General features: G+C 35.5%; 1 protein-coding gene across 1 annotated transcript in view; it reads left to right on the plus strand.

The window, feature by feature from the left end:
* Positions 1–18,825, plus strand: part of SCN9A (sodium voltage-gated channel alpha subunit 9) — a 119,876-nt gene that overhangs the window by 39,871 nt on the left and 61,180 nt on the right. The window contains exons 11-16 of the mRNA XM_007947471.1: positions 1,436–1,807; positions 5,063–5,192; positions 6,715–6,953; positions 8,815–8,988; positions 9,978–10,334; positions 14,671–15,147. Coding sequence (XP_007945662.1) covers positions 1,436–1,807; positions 5,063–5,192; positions 6,715–6,953; positions 8,815–8,988; positions 9,978–10,334; positions 14,671–15,147 — 1,749 coding nt within the window. The remainder of the gene's footprint in view (positions 1–1,435; positions 1,808–5,062; positions 5,193–6,714; positions 6,954–8,814; positions 8,989–9,977; positions 10,335–14,670; positions 15,148–18,825) is intronic.

Here is an 18,825-nt window from a genome sequence, read left to right on the forward strand (position 1 = left end):
GAGGTATGGGTCTTGTTTCATTTTTCTACAGGTGGATATCCAGTTTTGCCAGCAGCATTTGTTAAAGAGGCTATCCGTTCCCCATTTAATGGGCTTTGGGCCTTTGTCAAAGATCAGTTGTCCACATATGGATGGGTCTATGTCTGAGCTTTCGATTCTATTCCATTGGTCTATCTGTCTATCATTGTACCAGTACCATGCTGTTTTGACTACTGTGGCTGTATAGTTGTTCTTAAGATCTGGGAGTGTGAGACCTCCCAGTTTGTTTTTCTTCTTGAGAAGTGCTCTCCTTATTCGAGGTCTCTTTCTTTTCCATATGAAATTAGTAATTAGTTTTTCCAGAGCAGAATCTTTTAAATGAAGAAGTTGTCATTTCATTCATTTCATTCAGTCGTATGAGCTAGTTTTGAGGCAAGGACTTTGCCATTTTCATAATGCCTATCACTTTGCCCTTCTCATAGTTAAGTGCTAATGTTTATTGAATTAGGTACTTCCAAATAACTTGCATTCAATTGAGTTTGTGGCTTATTCTGTACATGAGTCTTATCACCATGAGTTTGCTTCTCTCTTTGGTATTGAGGAGTTTATTTTCCAAGCTTTAATATTTTGTGACTTTGTGGACTCACTAGTATCGAAAAATTTTCCTTAACCTTAATTGAACTTTCAATGAATGAGGTGGAGTTGCAAGCAAAGGAATGTGAAGCAGCATAAGGCACAGCCTTTGTTCTCAAGGACATTTCAATTTGTGGAACTTAGGTACTTACATATGAAAAGCTAATTAATGAGTACCAATGTTGCGCAATCTACTTCCATAATGATATGCCTCAGAAACCCAAGGAGGGAGGGGTCCCCATGAGTCGGATCTGACTCGATGGCACACAACAACAACAATGCTCAAAACTTTTTAAACAGCATATTATTAATAGCCAGATGAATAATATAAACAGAATAGAGAGGCGACTTGAGGGTAGGATAGTAGAAAGCTATACAGCAATAAATAAGTGATCTTGAAAGGATGAATTCTTAAAATCATTTCATCCTTATTTGGATGAATTCTTCCTGCTGAATCGCTTTGTTTTTAAATGTTTCTTTTCAATCAATCCTGAGATACCTGGAAGAAGCTCTTGTAGCCTAGTGGTTAAAATATTTGGCTGCTAATCAAATGGTTAGTGGTTCAAACCCACCAGCTGCTCCATAAGAGAAAGATGAGGCATTCTGCTTCCGTAAAGATTACAACCTTAGAAACCCTAGGAGTGATTCTACTGTCCTATAGGGACACTATGAGTTGGTATCAATTTTATGGCAGTGGGTTTAGTTTAGATTTGTTTTCGAGATACCTGCATTTATGTCAGTGGTTTCAGTGGCAGTTATGAGAAGTACACTTCTGTTTTCAGGCATTTCAGCAGATACCTGTCATCTTTTATTTCTCTTGCAGTCACCACTCAGCATGCGTGGCTCCTTATTTTTTGGAAGGCGCAGCAGCAGAACAAGTCTTTTTAGTTTCAAGGGTCGAGGAAAAGATATAGGATCTGAGACTGATTTTGCTGATGATGAGCACAGCATTTTCGGAGACAATGAAAGCAGAAGGGGCTCCCTGTTCGTGCCCTACAGACCAAGGGAGCGGCGCAGCAGTAACATCAGTCAAGCCAGTAGGTCCCCCCCAATGCTGCCGGTGAATGGGAAGATGCACAGTGCCGTGGACTGCAATGGTGTGGTCTCCCTGGTTGATGGACCCTCAGCCCTCATGCTCCCCAATGGACAGCTTCTGCCAGAGGTGATAATAGATAAGGCAACTTCTGATGAGAGCGTAAGGACATTTTCAATAGCTCAGGCATGGCTGGGCCCTTACTCCTGCTCAGTGTCTCCGCTGCAGGGGCCCTCTCTCTGATCTTGTGAATGGCTCTGCATTTTGCGATGTGTCTTTAACTCATTAACTTTAAACCTCATGCCATGTATTGTAGGCATCTAATTCAAAGATTTTTAGAACACTATTAAAAAATAATGTACTTATCTACTGATTTTATCACTCAATATAAAAAAAAAATTATTCCTTTAGAAAACAATTTATGAAAGAGACATCAGCACAGAAAATGCTAACCGTATTAGTGTATAGAAGATCCCACTTCTGTAAAGAGAGTTGCTACTTAATAAATACCTTAGTACTTTTTTAGGTTTCTACTTAATATATACCTTAGTTCTTACCACCACCTTAGTGAGTGAGATTGTGTTATCATCCCTGTTTTATACCTGGGGAAATTGAGGCACAGAAAAATAATGCAATTTTCCCAAGGTCACTCAGCTAATAAAGTAGCCCTGAGATTGAAATAAAAGCCCTCTGGTTAGGAACTTACATTCTGTGCCTTTCCAAAGTACAGTAGGTTCTTGGAAGTAATTTAGAGTAGCTATGCTTTAGAATTCCCCTGTATCGATGAAGCTTACTGTTCACATGAAAAATATTTCATTTTCAATTTTGTCTTGAGTCAATAAATAAAAATTTAACAACCAAAATACATTCATTGATACAAACATACTTACATAAAAATGAAACACCAAAAATAACACAACAACAAAAATAACCACTCCAATACAACAATTCCAGGAATTTAGCAAGTCACTGAGTGGTTGAAGTAAAAGGTCTAATTAGGCTTGAAGGTGAGATCTTCCAGGTTCCTGAAGTTTCTAGGGTATCTCTTTAAGTCATTCACTGTGTTGCACTAAATATCATCAAGGGTTTTCACTAACCCAGCAAGCTTTGCGTTCATGCTACATATTCATGTAACTTGCAGACAATGCAGCATTTCAAGTGAGAATTAAGTTCCATCAAAGCTATGGCCACACACGCATTTCAGTTTGAATGAGTGCATGTGCTTTTAGGTAATGTGGGACCTCTGCTTGCATGATACAGCTTCAGCCCTTCTTTCAAGGCATTTTTCCTTATACAAGCATGTTAAATTTTTATGGGTCAGATCTTTGTTGTGTTGCTTTTCAACGTGTATAATCTGTAAGATATTAAGTAATTTATATCAGATTTGGAGATTATTGTGTATTTTTAATGAATTATTTTCATTTAGACCTTTATTTTTACCACAGAAAAAAAGACAGTACTATAATAAATTATAAAACTGAAACTTCAAAACTATAGGAGCGGATTATCTAAGATTCAATGGAAATGCAATAAACATAATAAAGTGGCATAATACATGGTTTAGATGAAAAATTACATTACAAATAATATAATCTCTATACCTGAAAATAATTCTTTTTCCTTTATTCTTGTTTGATTTGGGAAAAAGAAAAATCTCCACTTCTGGAAAACCACTGATTAGATACTGAAGCCGAGAAAGTATGTTTATAGAGAGATCTCAATAAACATCAGCTATCAATATGTGTGTGTGTACATATACAATGTGCGTATATACCCACATGCATATATCTATGCATGCATGTCTATGTTTTATATACATATATAACTATACACACACACACAACTATACAACTTTCTCCATAATTATATGTTTGTGAAATTTATATATTGCAAATATATATATATATATATGTATATATATATATGTAATATATATTTGTAAAATGGTATGTATATATTCATACACACTTTTTCTGGTTACCTAGTGTCACTCTGACATGAATATACCACAAATGGGATGACCTTAACAAATAGGAGTTTATTCTCTTACAGTTTGGGAGGCTTTAAGTCCAAGTTCAAAGTGCCAAGCTCTAGGGGCTGGGTGAAAGCCCCTCAGCCTTGGGCTTCAGCTCTGCCTCTAGCTCCCGGCCCACTGAAGCTAGAGACTTTTCTTCACTCAGACAGCTGTTGGCTGCTGAGGCTGCCAAGCCCAAAGTTGACAAATAAAAAGGCACAGTCTCGATGTCACCAAACCACACTGCAGGCCATTGATTTAAGTCCATTGTAAGTCCCAAAGTCGGCAGAGCATGGGAGGCTGAACAATGACATGGCTACATGCAGGGTCCAAATGTGCCATAAGCTAGAGACCATTCCCCAAGGCTTCTGCTTATATACAGGAAGCAGACCACATCCCTAGGGCAGCTACGCAGCTCACACTAGATTCCACCATGGAGTTGATTGCCAGTCTCATCACGGGGAATACTACATCCAGCTGCCCAGCCACTCAACCGGGCCCAGCCAAGCTGACACACCAGCTGAACTACCACAACATATACACAAGCAGATAGATAAGTAGATAGATAAGATAGACGCAGACTTGTATAGCTGTTTGTGTGTGTGTGCGTGCACACATGCATGTGTGTATTTGTATTGTTGGCCTACACTGAACCAGCCATGGTGTTTTAAGTTTGAATTAGTTGCCATTAAAAATTTAAAATTAAGAAATATTACATAGAGTGAGTATATCTTCTAAGATGGAGCCCATATTCCTGAATGGCAGCAACCTTTTAGAGCTGAATTGTAGTCACCTCTTTTAGATGGAGCTTGCATTTGCCTTTGTAGTCCTTATCAATCTAAATTGCCTTTTTAAACTGAGGCTTTTATCATCTTAAATGTTGAGATCAGTTCATGAAATCTTCCTTGGCATTAAGAACCAATAACCACAGTAGCCTCTGTTATGCTGTTACTTAGACAAATAATTACAAAATTTATCAGAGAATGCTGGGATTCTATCCCTTTACACACACCACTACTTCAATGCTTGTTTAGCTCTTTTCATAAAGGACTCTTCTTACAAAGTAACATTATTTGAATAAATCGGAGACCAAAAACGTAGAGAGAAGATGATAGTTATTATAACAATAAAAGCAGCTAGATTAAAAAAAAGTCATAAGTATAAAATCTTTTAATCCTCATAAGAAGACCATGAGGCAGGTACAATTATTATCTTCATTTTGCTGACAATGAAACTGAGACACAGAGAGATACACAGCCAACAAGTCGCAGAGCCATGATTAGAACCCAGCAATCTAGTCTGTACTTTTAGTTACCTGTTGTAGCTACATAAGCAAGATTTTATTTTATACCTACAACTTATTACAGTCTTATTGTAAAGATTAATTAATCATCTCTTTTCAGGTTACAACCAATCAAATACACAAGAAAAGACGGTCCAGTTCTTATCTCCTTTCTGAGGATATGTTGAATGATCCCAATCTCAGACAAAGAGCAATGAGTAGAGCCAGTGTATTAACAAACACTGTGGAAGGCATGTAATAAAATTCTCTTTACTATACTTATTTTTTAAAATAAAATTGTGAAAAATCTTGGTCAGCCTCAGATAGGTAACTGAAGTTGTTAGTAAAACCTCAAAGAATTTGAATTGTTTTAAGCAATGATAAGGTAACCAGTGGATACTGAGTTCCCTTTGTGTGTGTTTTTTAAAAAACGAATGGAAGGAAACTAATTCTCTGTGTAAACTTTCACCTAAACACAATAAAATATTATTTTTAAAAATGGATAAAATTCCTTGAGATGAAGGAACAGTATTGGGAAATAAGACCTTTCAAACATAAATAGTTTAATGGTAGTTGATGCAGAAAACTGGGTAAACCTAGACTATGATTCTATTGTGTGATCTTAGAAATTTTGCCTACTCTCTGGATTTGTTTCCTCTTCTGATATGACTTAGAAACTAATATGTACTTCATATGTTTAGAAATTGCTGCTTCTGAACACATTCTGTAAAAGGCCTTTTGTAAAATGGTAACCCGTGACCTGACATCCTATTAAGATTTTGATGAAAAGGAATTAAAGACAGCAGATTGAAAAACGCATGTGAACAACGGTGGTTAGACCCTGAGATTTCCTGAGAAGAGGGTCAAAGGGTGGCCACTTTAAAAAAATGTGCTGTATTCCTCAGCCACCTCCACAAGTACATCCTAGTTCTTTCCTTGCCCTCAGGCTAACCAGCCTCACCCTCATATCCTCCACTCTGAATGGACCCAAAGCAACTTTCTCACTCACCCCCCAAGTTAATGGTGAGGAGTTAACGGGTAGATGGTGTGAAATGTCTGGTGCATGAGTCATCTGTAAATTATTTTTTCTCTTAATATTCAGGGATTCCTCCCCCACACACACCCCATCTAGCAAGAGCTTTTCTTGAAGAATTTTCTGCCTTCAAGAGATTAAAACACAATTAGGAAGGCATATATATTGGTGGAAAACATACATTTCTCCTTTAAGGAAACATTGGTACTCTTGTTTACCATCCCGTGGCAGGGGCATATTTTCTCTGAGAGATGCCCATATGTTTGCTTTCAGACATTAACTTCTATGCTTTTCCTTCAGTGATGCTTGAGTCAGTCAAAATTGTATGATACAAGTAAGTATCCTTATAAAATATACAATATTATATATTGTACAATTGTGTATTATACAATACAGAGTAATTTTATACCAAACCAAAAAAACCAAACTCACTGCCGTTGAGTTCGTTCCAACTCATAGTGATCCCTCCTTGGGTTTCCGAGGCGGTATCTCTACGGAAGTAGATTGCCCAGTCTTCCTTCTGAGGAGTGACTGCTCGGTTTAAACTGCCAGCTTTCTGGTTAGCAGTCAAATGCCTTAGGCATTATGCCACCAGAGCTCCTACAGTCCTGTTAAATTTCCAGTCTAAATCAGAAGATTTATTTACATACTGAAGTGCTCTGTTTATTTTTATCTGATGGGAATATAATATGCAAATGGATGACTTCATGTTCTTTGTTTTCTTGTTCCTTTCTTCCCAGAACTTGAAGAATCCAGACAAAAATGCCCACCTTGGTGGTACAGATTTGCACACACTTTCTTGATCTGGAATTGTTCTCCTTATTGGATAAAATTTAAAAAGTTGATCCATTTTATTGTAATGGATCCTTTCGTAGATCTTGCTATCACCATATGCATAGTTTTGAATACATTATTTATGGCTATGGAGCATCACCCAATGACTGATGAATTCAAAAACGTGCTCACTGTGGGAAATTTAGTGAGTATGTTACGGTGTATTCTGTACCCATAGTTTCTCTTTTTTTGTTGCTACTGTCATTTCATTTTTAAGTCAGATCCACCTACAGCTCAGTAATTAAGTACATCAAGAATTCACAATGAGAATCATCGTGCCGAGTCAAGTTTCTGTTTACGTATACAAATTTCAAATAATTTTGCACTAGTATTGAGCTCTGTAAACATTACTATTTTCATAAACTGTTGCCATCTTGAGAGTTGACAGTGTTTTTTTCTGCCAGCTTGGGAGTTACACTTTCAAAAATTGAAACTTTCTCATATATTTTATTGTTGCATTGATGCTTGTTTATAAATATATACCCCACATGTTTTTAGAAATGCTACAGAAGCATTGTTTTGATAAAATTGGAGTGAAGTGTCTGGGCATTTCTAGTCTTTCTCATTTATTAAAAAAAAAGTAAAAGTATTTCATATATATTATTTTTTGGAGATTAAACATTTTCTACTTATTAGCCTGACACATAGTAAGTACTAAAAAGCTATCATTATCATCATTGTCACCCCTTCAATGAATTAGCAGAAACAAGTCTTAGAAACAGGAATACTGAAAAACTGAAAAGTTTGGACCAGACACAGAAGACACAAGGCAGGCAGGTGATGTGTTGACTTCAGGAGAATGTAAAATGTGGTTAGGAAAGTTGATGCCAGAATGATCTCTTATGTGAGTGCTCATCACACTCTAGTTTAATGGCCTTACAACAAAGGTGCTAGTTTCTGACATGTATGAAGCAGAGATTATGTTTCAGGGCCAAAGAGTGCCTGCTTATGGCTCTTCATAAATCATGGTACTCTGGGTGTCTTTGTAAATGTCTAAGATCATTTTACTTTTACCATGGTCCCAAAACAGCTGATCTTTAAAGCCAAAGAGTTTATATCTGTCTTGTCTCCAAAGTTGCTTATGAGTATTCCGAGTCAGGATGTTTGTATCCCCTATACTCTGCAGGTTGGCATTTTTCTTCCCTCCATTCCTCTTTGGAAAAAAGCGAGACGTTCTAGACTATAATTATTGGTAGATGGCCAGTAACATCTATCTGAGTCCACTGAATCACTGGGAACTCAAAAAGGATTCATCACATCTCTCATTTCTTAGCTCCAGGTCTGGGTGCTTTCTGCTGCAGTCTTTGGTATACAGTTATAAACTTAACCATTTCCTTTTGTCAGTATCTTTGCACCAGAGTACCCAAATGATTCATCAACAAGCCTTTCCAGTGTTACCTTTTTAAGTGAATCCTTTGATACCAGTATCATGAATTAATGATGTTTTGCAATGCACTTTTGTGTCAAAGCTTTGGGAGTCTTACTTTATCTGCCAATCTGCCACTATGCCAATTAAACACTTTTCCCCCTTCTACTGATAAATCTTTAAAGAGTGACTCAACATGTTTTTATTACTCTAAGATTAATGAGGCCAGAAAAAAGAGACTGGCTTAAAATTTCAGAGTTCAATCTCTGTTTTCTTTTTTTTAATCTTCTTCCAGAATAACTTCTTGACCCATACCAATTTTTTGTGCAAAGAGTGACTGTGTTAATTGTCGAAGGTTTACATTTATCTGGAATTTTAATATGCTCTTATAATAAAATAATATCTAAAATTGTTGAGATCTGACAGGATATTAGAGCTTTTTAATGCTTTAATGCATGGATGAGAGCTATAGAAAATAATGCTATCTAGTTTGTAGGATTAAATGAGGTAATGATATTCTTTTTTAAAATATCTAACACACTGTCCAAACTCAATAAATATTAAGCAATAGTCATTATCATTATGTTGATTCCATGCCTTCTAATAATACCAGAAAAAAAAAATTGTATTTGTCACTTAGGTCTTTACTGGGATCTTTGCAGCTGAAATGGTTTTAAAACTAATTGCCATGGATCCATATGAGTATTTCCAAGTAGGCTGGAATATATTTGACAGCCTTATCGTGACTTTAAGTTTAGTGGAGCTTTTTCTAACAGATGTGGAAGGATTGTCAGTTCTGCGATCATTCAGATTGGTAAATATAAACCAACATTGTCATTATATTCTATATATAATATAGAATTCTTTCTTTGGCTTTTCATTCTTATTGTTTAAAACTTTTGCGGTCTTGAATTAAAATGCCAGATTATATCTTGATATCTTGTAAGATAAAGTTTATCAACAAATGCTCTTAAAGAGCTCAATGCAGCATGAATTTTAGGATATTGAAGACATGTTCAATTCTAATTTGAAGTACTTGATAGTATAATAGAACTGAGTAAAGAAAATATGTTTTGGCAAGTAAGGAACTTACTTCGCAGTGAGAAGCTTACAGTTTACAGAGTTGTGACCAATTTATGATATATTCAAACTGTGGATTTGATAACTAAATAAGAAATCATTGGCCCAAAACAATTGTCTTGAATTCAATTTAAAAAATAAGCACACTTTAAAGGCAGGCTTGTTAAGCTTTTTTTTCTTTCTTTCCTTCTTTTTTTTAACATGTTTAGCTTTATCCCAATGCTAGCTTGGAAAAGGGAGCTCTGGTGGCATAGTGCCTGAGGCATTTGACTCCTAATCAGAAGGCTGGCGGTTCAAACCCACCAGCCACTCCTCGGAAGGAAGACTGGGCAATCTACTTCCTTGGAGATACTGCCTAAGAAACCCAAGGAGGGGTCGCTATGAGTCGTATTTGACTTGACAGCAATGAGCGAGTGAGTTAGAGCATGAAAAAATTTATAGAAGTATGGGAAAATAGAATTAAATGATCAATTCTAAAAGAGATAATATCTAAAAGCAAGCATAATTCAGCAACCCTGAACTACAATTATACAATTCCTTTCAAAAATGTGAGTGGTAATTATGTTGTAGCAATCATGCCTATGGAACAGGAATATTAAAAATAGTTGAAAATGAAAAATAGGAATAATTGATGTCTGACTTAAATTTAGAACTATTATAAAGATTGGAAACATTGAGAACTTCTTCATGGCAGTTAATACTAAGCTTTGTGTCTACTTCTAGCTCCGTGTTTTCAAGTTAGCAAAATCCTGGCCAACATTGAACATGCTGATAAAGATAATTGGTAACTCAGTGGGGGCTCTGGGTAACCTCACTTTGGTGCTGGCCATCATCGTCTTCATTTTTGCTGTGGTTGGTATGCAGCTCTTTGGTAAAAGCTATAAAGATTGTGTCTGCAAGATCTCCAGCGACTGTGAACTCCCGCGTTGGCACATGAGTGACTTCTTCCACTCCTTCCTGATTGTGTTCCGCGTGCTGTGTGGAGAGTGGATAGAGACCATGTGGGACTGTATGGAGGTTGCTGGCCAAGCCATGTGCCTTATTGTTTACATGATGGTGATGGTGATTGGAAACCTAGTGGTATGTAATCAGATGTTCAAACAATTTAACTTTTTTATGGAAAATTGTTATATGATGATATCATCTATTATTTTTGTAATTTTAAGATAAGGTGGATCTAAAGCTATTAATTTTAATAGAATATTGATTATTTTAATATGAGGAAGAACAAAAATAAGATATTGTCTTAATTTCTCTGCTCATATAACCAGTATTTACATTTTTCAAAATAACTCATTCATTTTCAGGCAAGACTTTCTATTTAGTTTTCTTATTTTGATAGTGATGTCATATGAATTAAATCTGTGGTTTTTATGCCTCTAAAATTCCACTCAAATTTAAACCTATACTAATAAATAGTATATGGTTAAGCTAACAATAGCAAAATGGAATCATAAGAAAAGGTGACAAAAGAAAGCACTGGCCCATACAGTCACAGATAAGATTGGCATCTGTAGCACAGACCATACCCAAACCATTGCCTGTTTTTGTATAAATCTATGAGTTAAAAATGCTTTTTACATATTTAAATGGTTGAAAAATATGAAAATAATAATATTTAATTACAGATGAAAATTATAGAAAATTCAAATTTCAGTATCCATAAGTAAAGTTTTATTGGAACACAGGCAATGCTTATTCATTTACATATTGTCTATGACTGCTTTCACACTACAATAGCACAGTAATTCTGATAGAGACCCTGTGGCCTACAAAAGCTAAAATATTTATTATCTGGCCTTTGCCAATCACTGCTCTATAGGACCTCTTTTGCATGGCTCCTTGTTTCTCCATTAGTATTTTCTTAGCTTGTACTCTCTCTCTTTCTTTCTTACATTCATTGTTGAAAACTTTCAAGGTTACAAGCAGGAGAAAATTGGGATAAGATGCTCTGTCATTAGCCATTCACCTCAGTTTTCAATGTTCCCACATTGGCTTTGCTCATACAGTCAGCTTGGCATAAGACCCCTCATCCAGTATTCCAGGAGGTGGGGTATGGTAACAGCCATATGGTAAGTAATTTCACTTCCCACTGGCTTAAAAAGAAGTTGCTGACAATTTACTGACCTTGCAGTCAGTCCCCATGCCAAATGTCTTCTAGAACCTATGATAGAAACCAATTCATCAGATCACATACTAAATGGGACTGTACCAGACCTGCACAGAATGAATGAAGCCATGCAAACTCCAGACCCTTACTGAACAAAAATATACACATCATGAATTATCATTCCATCAAATAGAATATTTTAGTCAGTTCAAGTCTTCATCAGGAAACTGATAAATACTACTCATCAAAAGGAGACTTGAACCAAATACACATTTTATTAACATTTCTTATCATCCTCACGTTGTATTAATGAATATATTTTCTATCTGTATATAAGATTACACATTCCTGCAAATATGAAATGAAATGCACATTCTCTACTTGGAGTTTGAGTTTTGTATCCCAAAGCTCTTACAGTGAAATTTGTTTGTATATTTCTTGTTACAAGATTGTTGACATAAAATACTGAAATGCAGCTTTTTATAAGGTATAGGATATCAAAACCTATCACACCAAAGCCAATGGTCAGAAATAATATGAATGTTTATTACTCACTCAGGTACAAAGTAAAGTGAGGAGGATCACTACGCTCTCAACAAAATATTCACTCAAATTTTTTAGTACCTTCAGCATGAAAAGAAATGTATTTAAGGTTTGTGAGGTGCTTAAAAATGTAAAGATTTTTTATAGTCTTATTAGTACTGCAAAAACTGGTACCCAGAAATTATTAGAAAAAGAAAAAGTGCTAAGTGCTAATGATAAGACAAAAGTAAAATATTCTTGACACTTGGAAGAAGAGAGGTCTACATTGTTATTCAAGGAAGTTTTTGAACTGAGGTTTCAAAGAATACAAAAAAAAAAAAAACACCAACCCAAACTCACTGCCATCGAGTCGACTTATAGTGATCTCTCCTTGGATTTCCAAAGCGGTATCACTACGGAAGTAGATTGCCCAACCTTCCTTCCGAGGAGTGCATAATATAGTATTTGAGCATGAACCTTGGTAAAAAGTGATTAGATTTATATTTATAAGTTGATGGGACATAGAGCTGTGTATGTTTCATCCATATAAAATTGGTGATGCTGAGTCATATTGGGCATTCATTAATTATTGGTTAATGGTAGCATAGTGCCTAAGGCACTTGACTGCTAACCAGAAGCTGGCGGTTCAAACCCACCAGGCACTCCTCGGAAGGAAGGTTGGGCAATCTACTTCCATAGTGATACTGCCTCGGAAACCCAAGGAGGGGTCACTATGAGTTGGGTCCGACTCGACAGTACATAACAACAACAACAACAAATGAGAAAAAAACAAGTGTATAATTCACAAAATTTATAACCAACTCTTAAATGAAGAACTACCAATAATGTTTGATTAGAATCTGAAAAAAAAAAATTATGTTTCTAGTATAGTCCTCTGTGTGTTACAGTTTTATGTTAGACAGACTTATTTTTTTTCTTTCTCTCATTTATTCTTTAGGTCATTTTACTACCAATTAGTTGAAATGGTTAATAACCATGAATTTTAGAGGATAATTGAAGAAAATAGAACATTTTAGTCAACTCAAGTCTTCATTGGGAAACTAGTAAAGACTATTCATCAGAATGAGACTTTGAATCAAATATACATTTTATATTACCATTTATAGCCAATTGTGATAATGGATGATGATACAGAATGTATTTGATTTTAGTTTGTGACATCCATTAGATTATAATAAAATATTAAGAGCCTTGTTATAATTTTCGATGGAATGAGTGTCATAGTTTGTATTCTAAGTGAAGAAGTAATGCAGCAGATTTATATTATTGAAAAGAAAGTCTATTAAATATTAAATTGCTTAGAGAGACAAAAGTAATAAAATAAGCCCTGTCAATTTCTCTATTAAAACATATACATATACAAAAACATACATTTAATAGTGAAATATAGTTTCTCATTGATAATAAAGGACAAAATGTAAGTGAACCATTTCAGAATTCCTTAGTGATAAATTGAAATTGCTTCCTGTGATTTCCCTCACCCCAGTAAGTCTCTTCAGCCAGACTTACAGACACAGACAGTTTGGACCTGCTCTCTTCTACTTATATCTCTGAGAAACTGCTTTAGGTGTGGCTAAAATCAAGGGTGAGTGCTTCTCCTCAGTTAGGTCTAATTTTGATTATGTATGAGGTAGACATTTTTAGACACACAGAGATTTACATCAAAGGGGCATCCAATTACTATTTGTTTCACACATGAAATATTTAACTATTTACGTGTTTTCAGCCCCTTGTGAGAATTCCTTCCCCACCTGCGTTTTTTTTTTTTTTTTCCCCAATATTGAGTTTACCTGCAGCCCTACCACAGGGAAGAAAAACACAAATGGTTTTGCTCACAACCAGTATTTTTCTTCAAGAATAGTTGCTTCCACCTCTTTTAGAACTTCTTCCAGAGCCAAAATGATTGGGAATGAACCAATCAAAATGCCGTTTCCTCATTTGAATCAAGTTCAACAGGCAGGCCCTTTTCTGTGCTTTAAAAGCGTCATTAAGTAGCAAGCTGGCACAATTCTTGGATCATTGTGTTACAGGAACTATACATACATTACATGTTACCTTTATTGCAACAAGTGATATTTATCTTCCAAGAAAAGTGAATACAGGTTTTGATCTGAGTACTTAAGCACAGTAAACATAGTCAAAATTTTCTTGTTCTACTTAGTCCTTACAGGTGACAAATAGTAATGGTGGGGACTATCAGGGAAACATTTATAGGCCCATAAAAGGGAATTTGATGAAAGGATTCCTGCTATAGTGATGAATTTAGGAATGACGTAATGATAATGAGGGAGGCCAATCTCTTTGCTCACCATGATAATCCTTTGTGGGTATGGCTGATCCTCTGTGTCCAGAGTTTATGAGAGCTATATGCTACTGTGTGAGCTCTGGTACCATAGTGCCTAAGGCACTTGACTGCTAACCAGAAGGCTGGCGGTTCAAATCCACCAACCACTCCCCAGAAGGAAGATGGTGCAATCTACTTCCACAGTGATACTGCCTCTGAAACCCAAGGAGGGGTCGCTATGAGTCAGGTCCAACTTGATGGCACATAACAACAACAACAACATATGCTACAGTACAGAGAGTGTGGTGAAGAGTCTACAGTGTTCTCTACCCCTACCATACATTATTATCTAAGTGTAAATAAATGTGGATTTTGATTGCTGGTTTGTATTTTGGTCTATATTTCAGAAAAGTGTGCTTATTTTATTTTTTATTTTCTGTCTCCCTATTTCTCCACGCATCCTTCCTAACCCAATATAGGTCCTGAACCTATTTCTGGCTTTATTATTGAGTTCATTTAGCTCAGACAATCTTACAGCAATTGAGGAAGACACAGATGCAAACAACCTCCAGATTGCAGTGGCCAGGATTAAGAAGGGGATAAATTATGTGAAACAAACTTTACATGAGTTTATTCTAAAAGCATTTTCCAAAAAGCCTAAGATTTCCAGCGATGTAAGACAAACAGAAGATCTAAATGGTAAAAAGGAAAACTATATTTCTACCCGCACAATTGCTGAAATGAGCAAAGATCTCAATTTCCACAAAGAAAAAGATAAAGCCAGTGGTTTTGGAAGCAGCATGGACAAATACCTCATGGAAGAAAGTGACTGTCAATCATTTATTCATAACCCCAGCCTCACAGTGACGGTGCCAATTGCACCTGGGGAATCTGATTTGGAAAATATGAATACCGAAGAACTTAGCAGTGATTCAGAGAGTGAATACAGCAAAGGGGTAAGATTACTTTATACACATTGTGTTGCATGTTATTAATAGATATGAAGTGAATTATAATATAAGATCTTCTGTTATAAATTCTTCCTGACATTGCATACTGATGGGTATTTTGTGTGTATTTGAGTTTACACAACTGCCAAAATGTTCATCTGGTATGGTTTTAATTATGGTACTTGGTGATTGACTTAATCGTTTTTCTTTAGCCATATTTGAAAGCACCAGGTTATTTTTGAATCTTTCCTTCTTTCATCCATTATTTGTTATTGGTTGTAATGTCAGTTCCAGTCTCCTTCCACAGTGTCTCCTGAAACTGTCTCTCGTCTCTACCACCATTGCCTTTGCACTCACTACTTCTTACCTAAACCACCTCAAATGAAGTCCCAGCTGATCCTTCTGTCTTCATTTTCCATCTATTTTAATCAATTATTTGATTATATTTTCTTGGGTTCTGTCCTAATTATTTCATTCACCCTCTATGACATATCCATAGTCTCCAAAGTCTCCCACATTATGGACTGTATATATAGCCTTCATACTGTGGCCCAGCCAGCTTTGACCATCTGTGTCTCCTACTGCTCACCTGTAGATCCTACATCGGTACCAAACCTATTTCCTTCTGGACCACAAACACTTTCTTTATTGTGTGACTTTGCTTGGGATTTCCTTATCTGCTTAAAATCTTATATGTGTATAAGACATAGCTCTCAGCTTGGTCATCTAAAATTATTAGTACCTAAATTACAAAATTGGGTGAAGAGGAAATGAATTAATGCATATAAAATTGTTAGAATGGTACTTGAAGAGTTCTATGGTATTAGCTATTACATCCTTCCTAATTCCTCCCCAAACACATGTGATCTGTCATTTTCAGCCCCACAAAATTTTTATGCCTCTTCATGGATTTATTATTTAGCCTTGTATTTTAATTGTTTTGAGAAATCATTGTAAATCTTACTGTAAACTCACGAAGATCCAAATAAAAACAAACCCAACCCATTGCTGTCAAGTTGATTCTGATCTATTTTTTACATTCTTTTTTTATAACTTCCTTCCACACCATTACATGGTAGTGTATTTTCAAAGTGACTTAATGTATGTATTGAATTTTATTTTTATTAATGTGGCGTAAAATAACAAGTGAGTTTTATTATGAGTATTTTTTATGGACTCTCTCTAAAATTTCAAGATTACATTTGTAGATAATTTATTTACCTTTCTTTAGGTCGTATGTCAGAAAATATTTGTCAGGTGTTTACCTGATACCTCCTATTTGGTTAACCCTATATTAAGACCTGGCCTTCATGATTTTATAGTGTATTCTAAAATAACTGTTAGTACATATGTAATAATCATACATGATATAGAATTTACATTATACATTATACAGTATACAAATATACATATATGTTATATATATCTTATATGTAAAATATGTATTATATGTATTGTTAAATTGTGTAGATAATATTATAAATGTTATACAAGAGGAGAGCAAAAGCACTGTAGCTCAAGGCAGTGGTACATTTAATTGGGACAGATGGGAATGAAGGCATGGATGGGCTGATGAGATTTGAATAAGTGGAAAGATACATAAAGGCATTCCAGGCAAAAGGAACTTATTATGGTAAAAACTCCTGCATATGAATTTCATTCATTATATTTCTTTCACTAAGTAAGGGGATTATTTAGTTCATAGTGTTCTTTTCCTAAAACAATATCAAAGTTTGCCTTCAATTGAGGAAACATTTCAGAAATGTATCCTATTTCACATAATATATTATACTGGAGACACTATTACTTATGTTTTTATGTCCTTTTTAATCAACAATAACATCATCTTTAATATCAGAGAAATGGAGCAACAAAAATATTACTACAATTTGATTTATTTTAATAGGCTTTACATTATCTCTTTAGCCTTTTTATTTTAATCAGCATTACTTTTTTAATGAGGCATGAAATTTTGGGTTCATTATATTATTAAGCTAGTTTTTTTTTTTTTCTTTAATATTAAGTGAGCTCCTTTAAGTGATTCTAGAGTTTAGTAGTTACAGAATTCCTTACCAGTCCCCCCCCCCACCCCGCAAAGAGTAGATGATGTTATAAAAAAAGGTTACCTCATTTTTTGGGCTGTAGATCTGGTGTTGTGCCTTTGTCATATTGCAGAAAGAAAATAAACCAAATGACTTTAAATCAGGTATATACTTCTGCTGAGCTATAAGGTCAGTGGTTTTCTCTCTGCCAGTCTTTAGTTGATTTGAGCAATGAAAGCCTCATTATTCTACATAAGGGTCATATTACTCTGTTCAACACTAGTTTTGGTTTTATAAAAACATTGTGGTCATAGCAGGTTTGGATTCTTCTATATTCTGACACTCAAATATCCTTCCTTGAAACAGTCAGATGATGTTCAACCGTCCTTCTCTGGTGCTTAGTCTTCTCTTTCCTAGTGGTATTTTGTGATATTTATTAGAACAGTTGTCCATGAAATCTTTGTCAGTGAATAACTCTGCCATTCTCATTGATATTTGTTTCTGTGTTTTTTTTTTATATTAGAGTTAGTTGTACAATTTCCAGTCTTTCCCTCTTATGCTAACTTGTCACTGTAAGCCCAAACAGCATGTTATTATTGCATAAATTTGGTGTACACACCTCTCTGACATGTGCCCCTCTCTCCAGGAAAAACTGACAACTCCTTGCTTTTACATGCTTTACTCTGAAAACTCTCTTTGAGAGACACTTCCATGCTTAGTTGCACTTAGTGGTAACCATATGGTTCTCCCCAGCTTGACTGAAAAGCTCCTAAGGGCTAAAGACACTTCATATAGCTTCATATGGCCAGTGCCTAGCACAGTGCTAGGTATATAGTAAATACTCAATATTTATTTATTGAGAAAATAAATTATTAAATAAATTGTCCATGTGTTTCTTAGTGGCCAGAGAAACTTTTTTCAAAATAACTGAGGAAGGAAATACTTTATTTATGTATTTTTTAAACATTTATGTGCAAGAAATACTATCCTATAAATTTCAAAATGTGTGGCTATTTTGGCTTGAAGGTGGAAAACTTGAGCATCAAAATCAGATTCCAAATATCTCTTCCAAGAGCAGGAATCTGGATTTAGTCTCTTGTAGCTCATGAACCCTTCCTGAAAGCATGGAATTTTGTTAGTTAGGAGCTCTGGTGGTGTAGTGCCTATGACATTATTTTGACTGCTAACCAGAAGGCTGGCGGTTCAAACCCAACAGCGATGGGATTATGGGCATATCTATAAAAGAAAGAGTTCTGGTGATGTAGTGGTGAAAGCATTTGGCTGCTAACCAACATGTCAGAGGTTTGAACTCACCAGCTGCTCTGTGAGAGAAAGATGAGGCAGTCTGCTTCCATAAAGATTTTCAGCCTTGGATATGACAGTTCTATTCTGCCTGAAACATTGCTAGGAATCAGAATTGACTCAATGGGAGTGCATTTTGGTGCTACATAAGAAAAATGTTTTTTTTTTTTCTTATTTCTCTGGTCTATTAGAGGGTAATGTACAGTCTAATATCAGTTGTTATAAGGAATACATAAGCTAATTACTTTACAGGAGCTCTGGTAGCATAGTGGCTAAAGCACTTGACTGCTAACCAGAAGGCTGGTGGTTCAAACCCACCAGCCACTCCTCGGAAGGAAGG

The sequence above is a fragment of the Orycteropus afer genome, unplaced genomic scaffold, assembly GCF_000298275.1.
Source record: "Orycteropus afer afer isolate SDZICR_OR568_19922 unplaced genomic scaffold, OryAfe1.0 scaffold00001, whole genome shotgun sequence".
NCBI lineage: Eukaryota > Metazoa > Chordata > Mammalia > Tubulidentata > Orycteropodidae > Orycteropus > Orycteropus afer.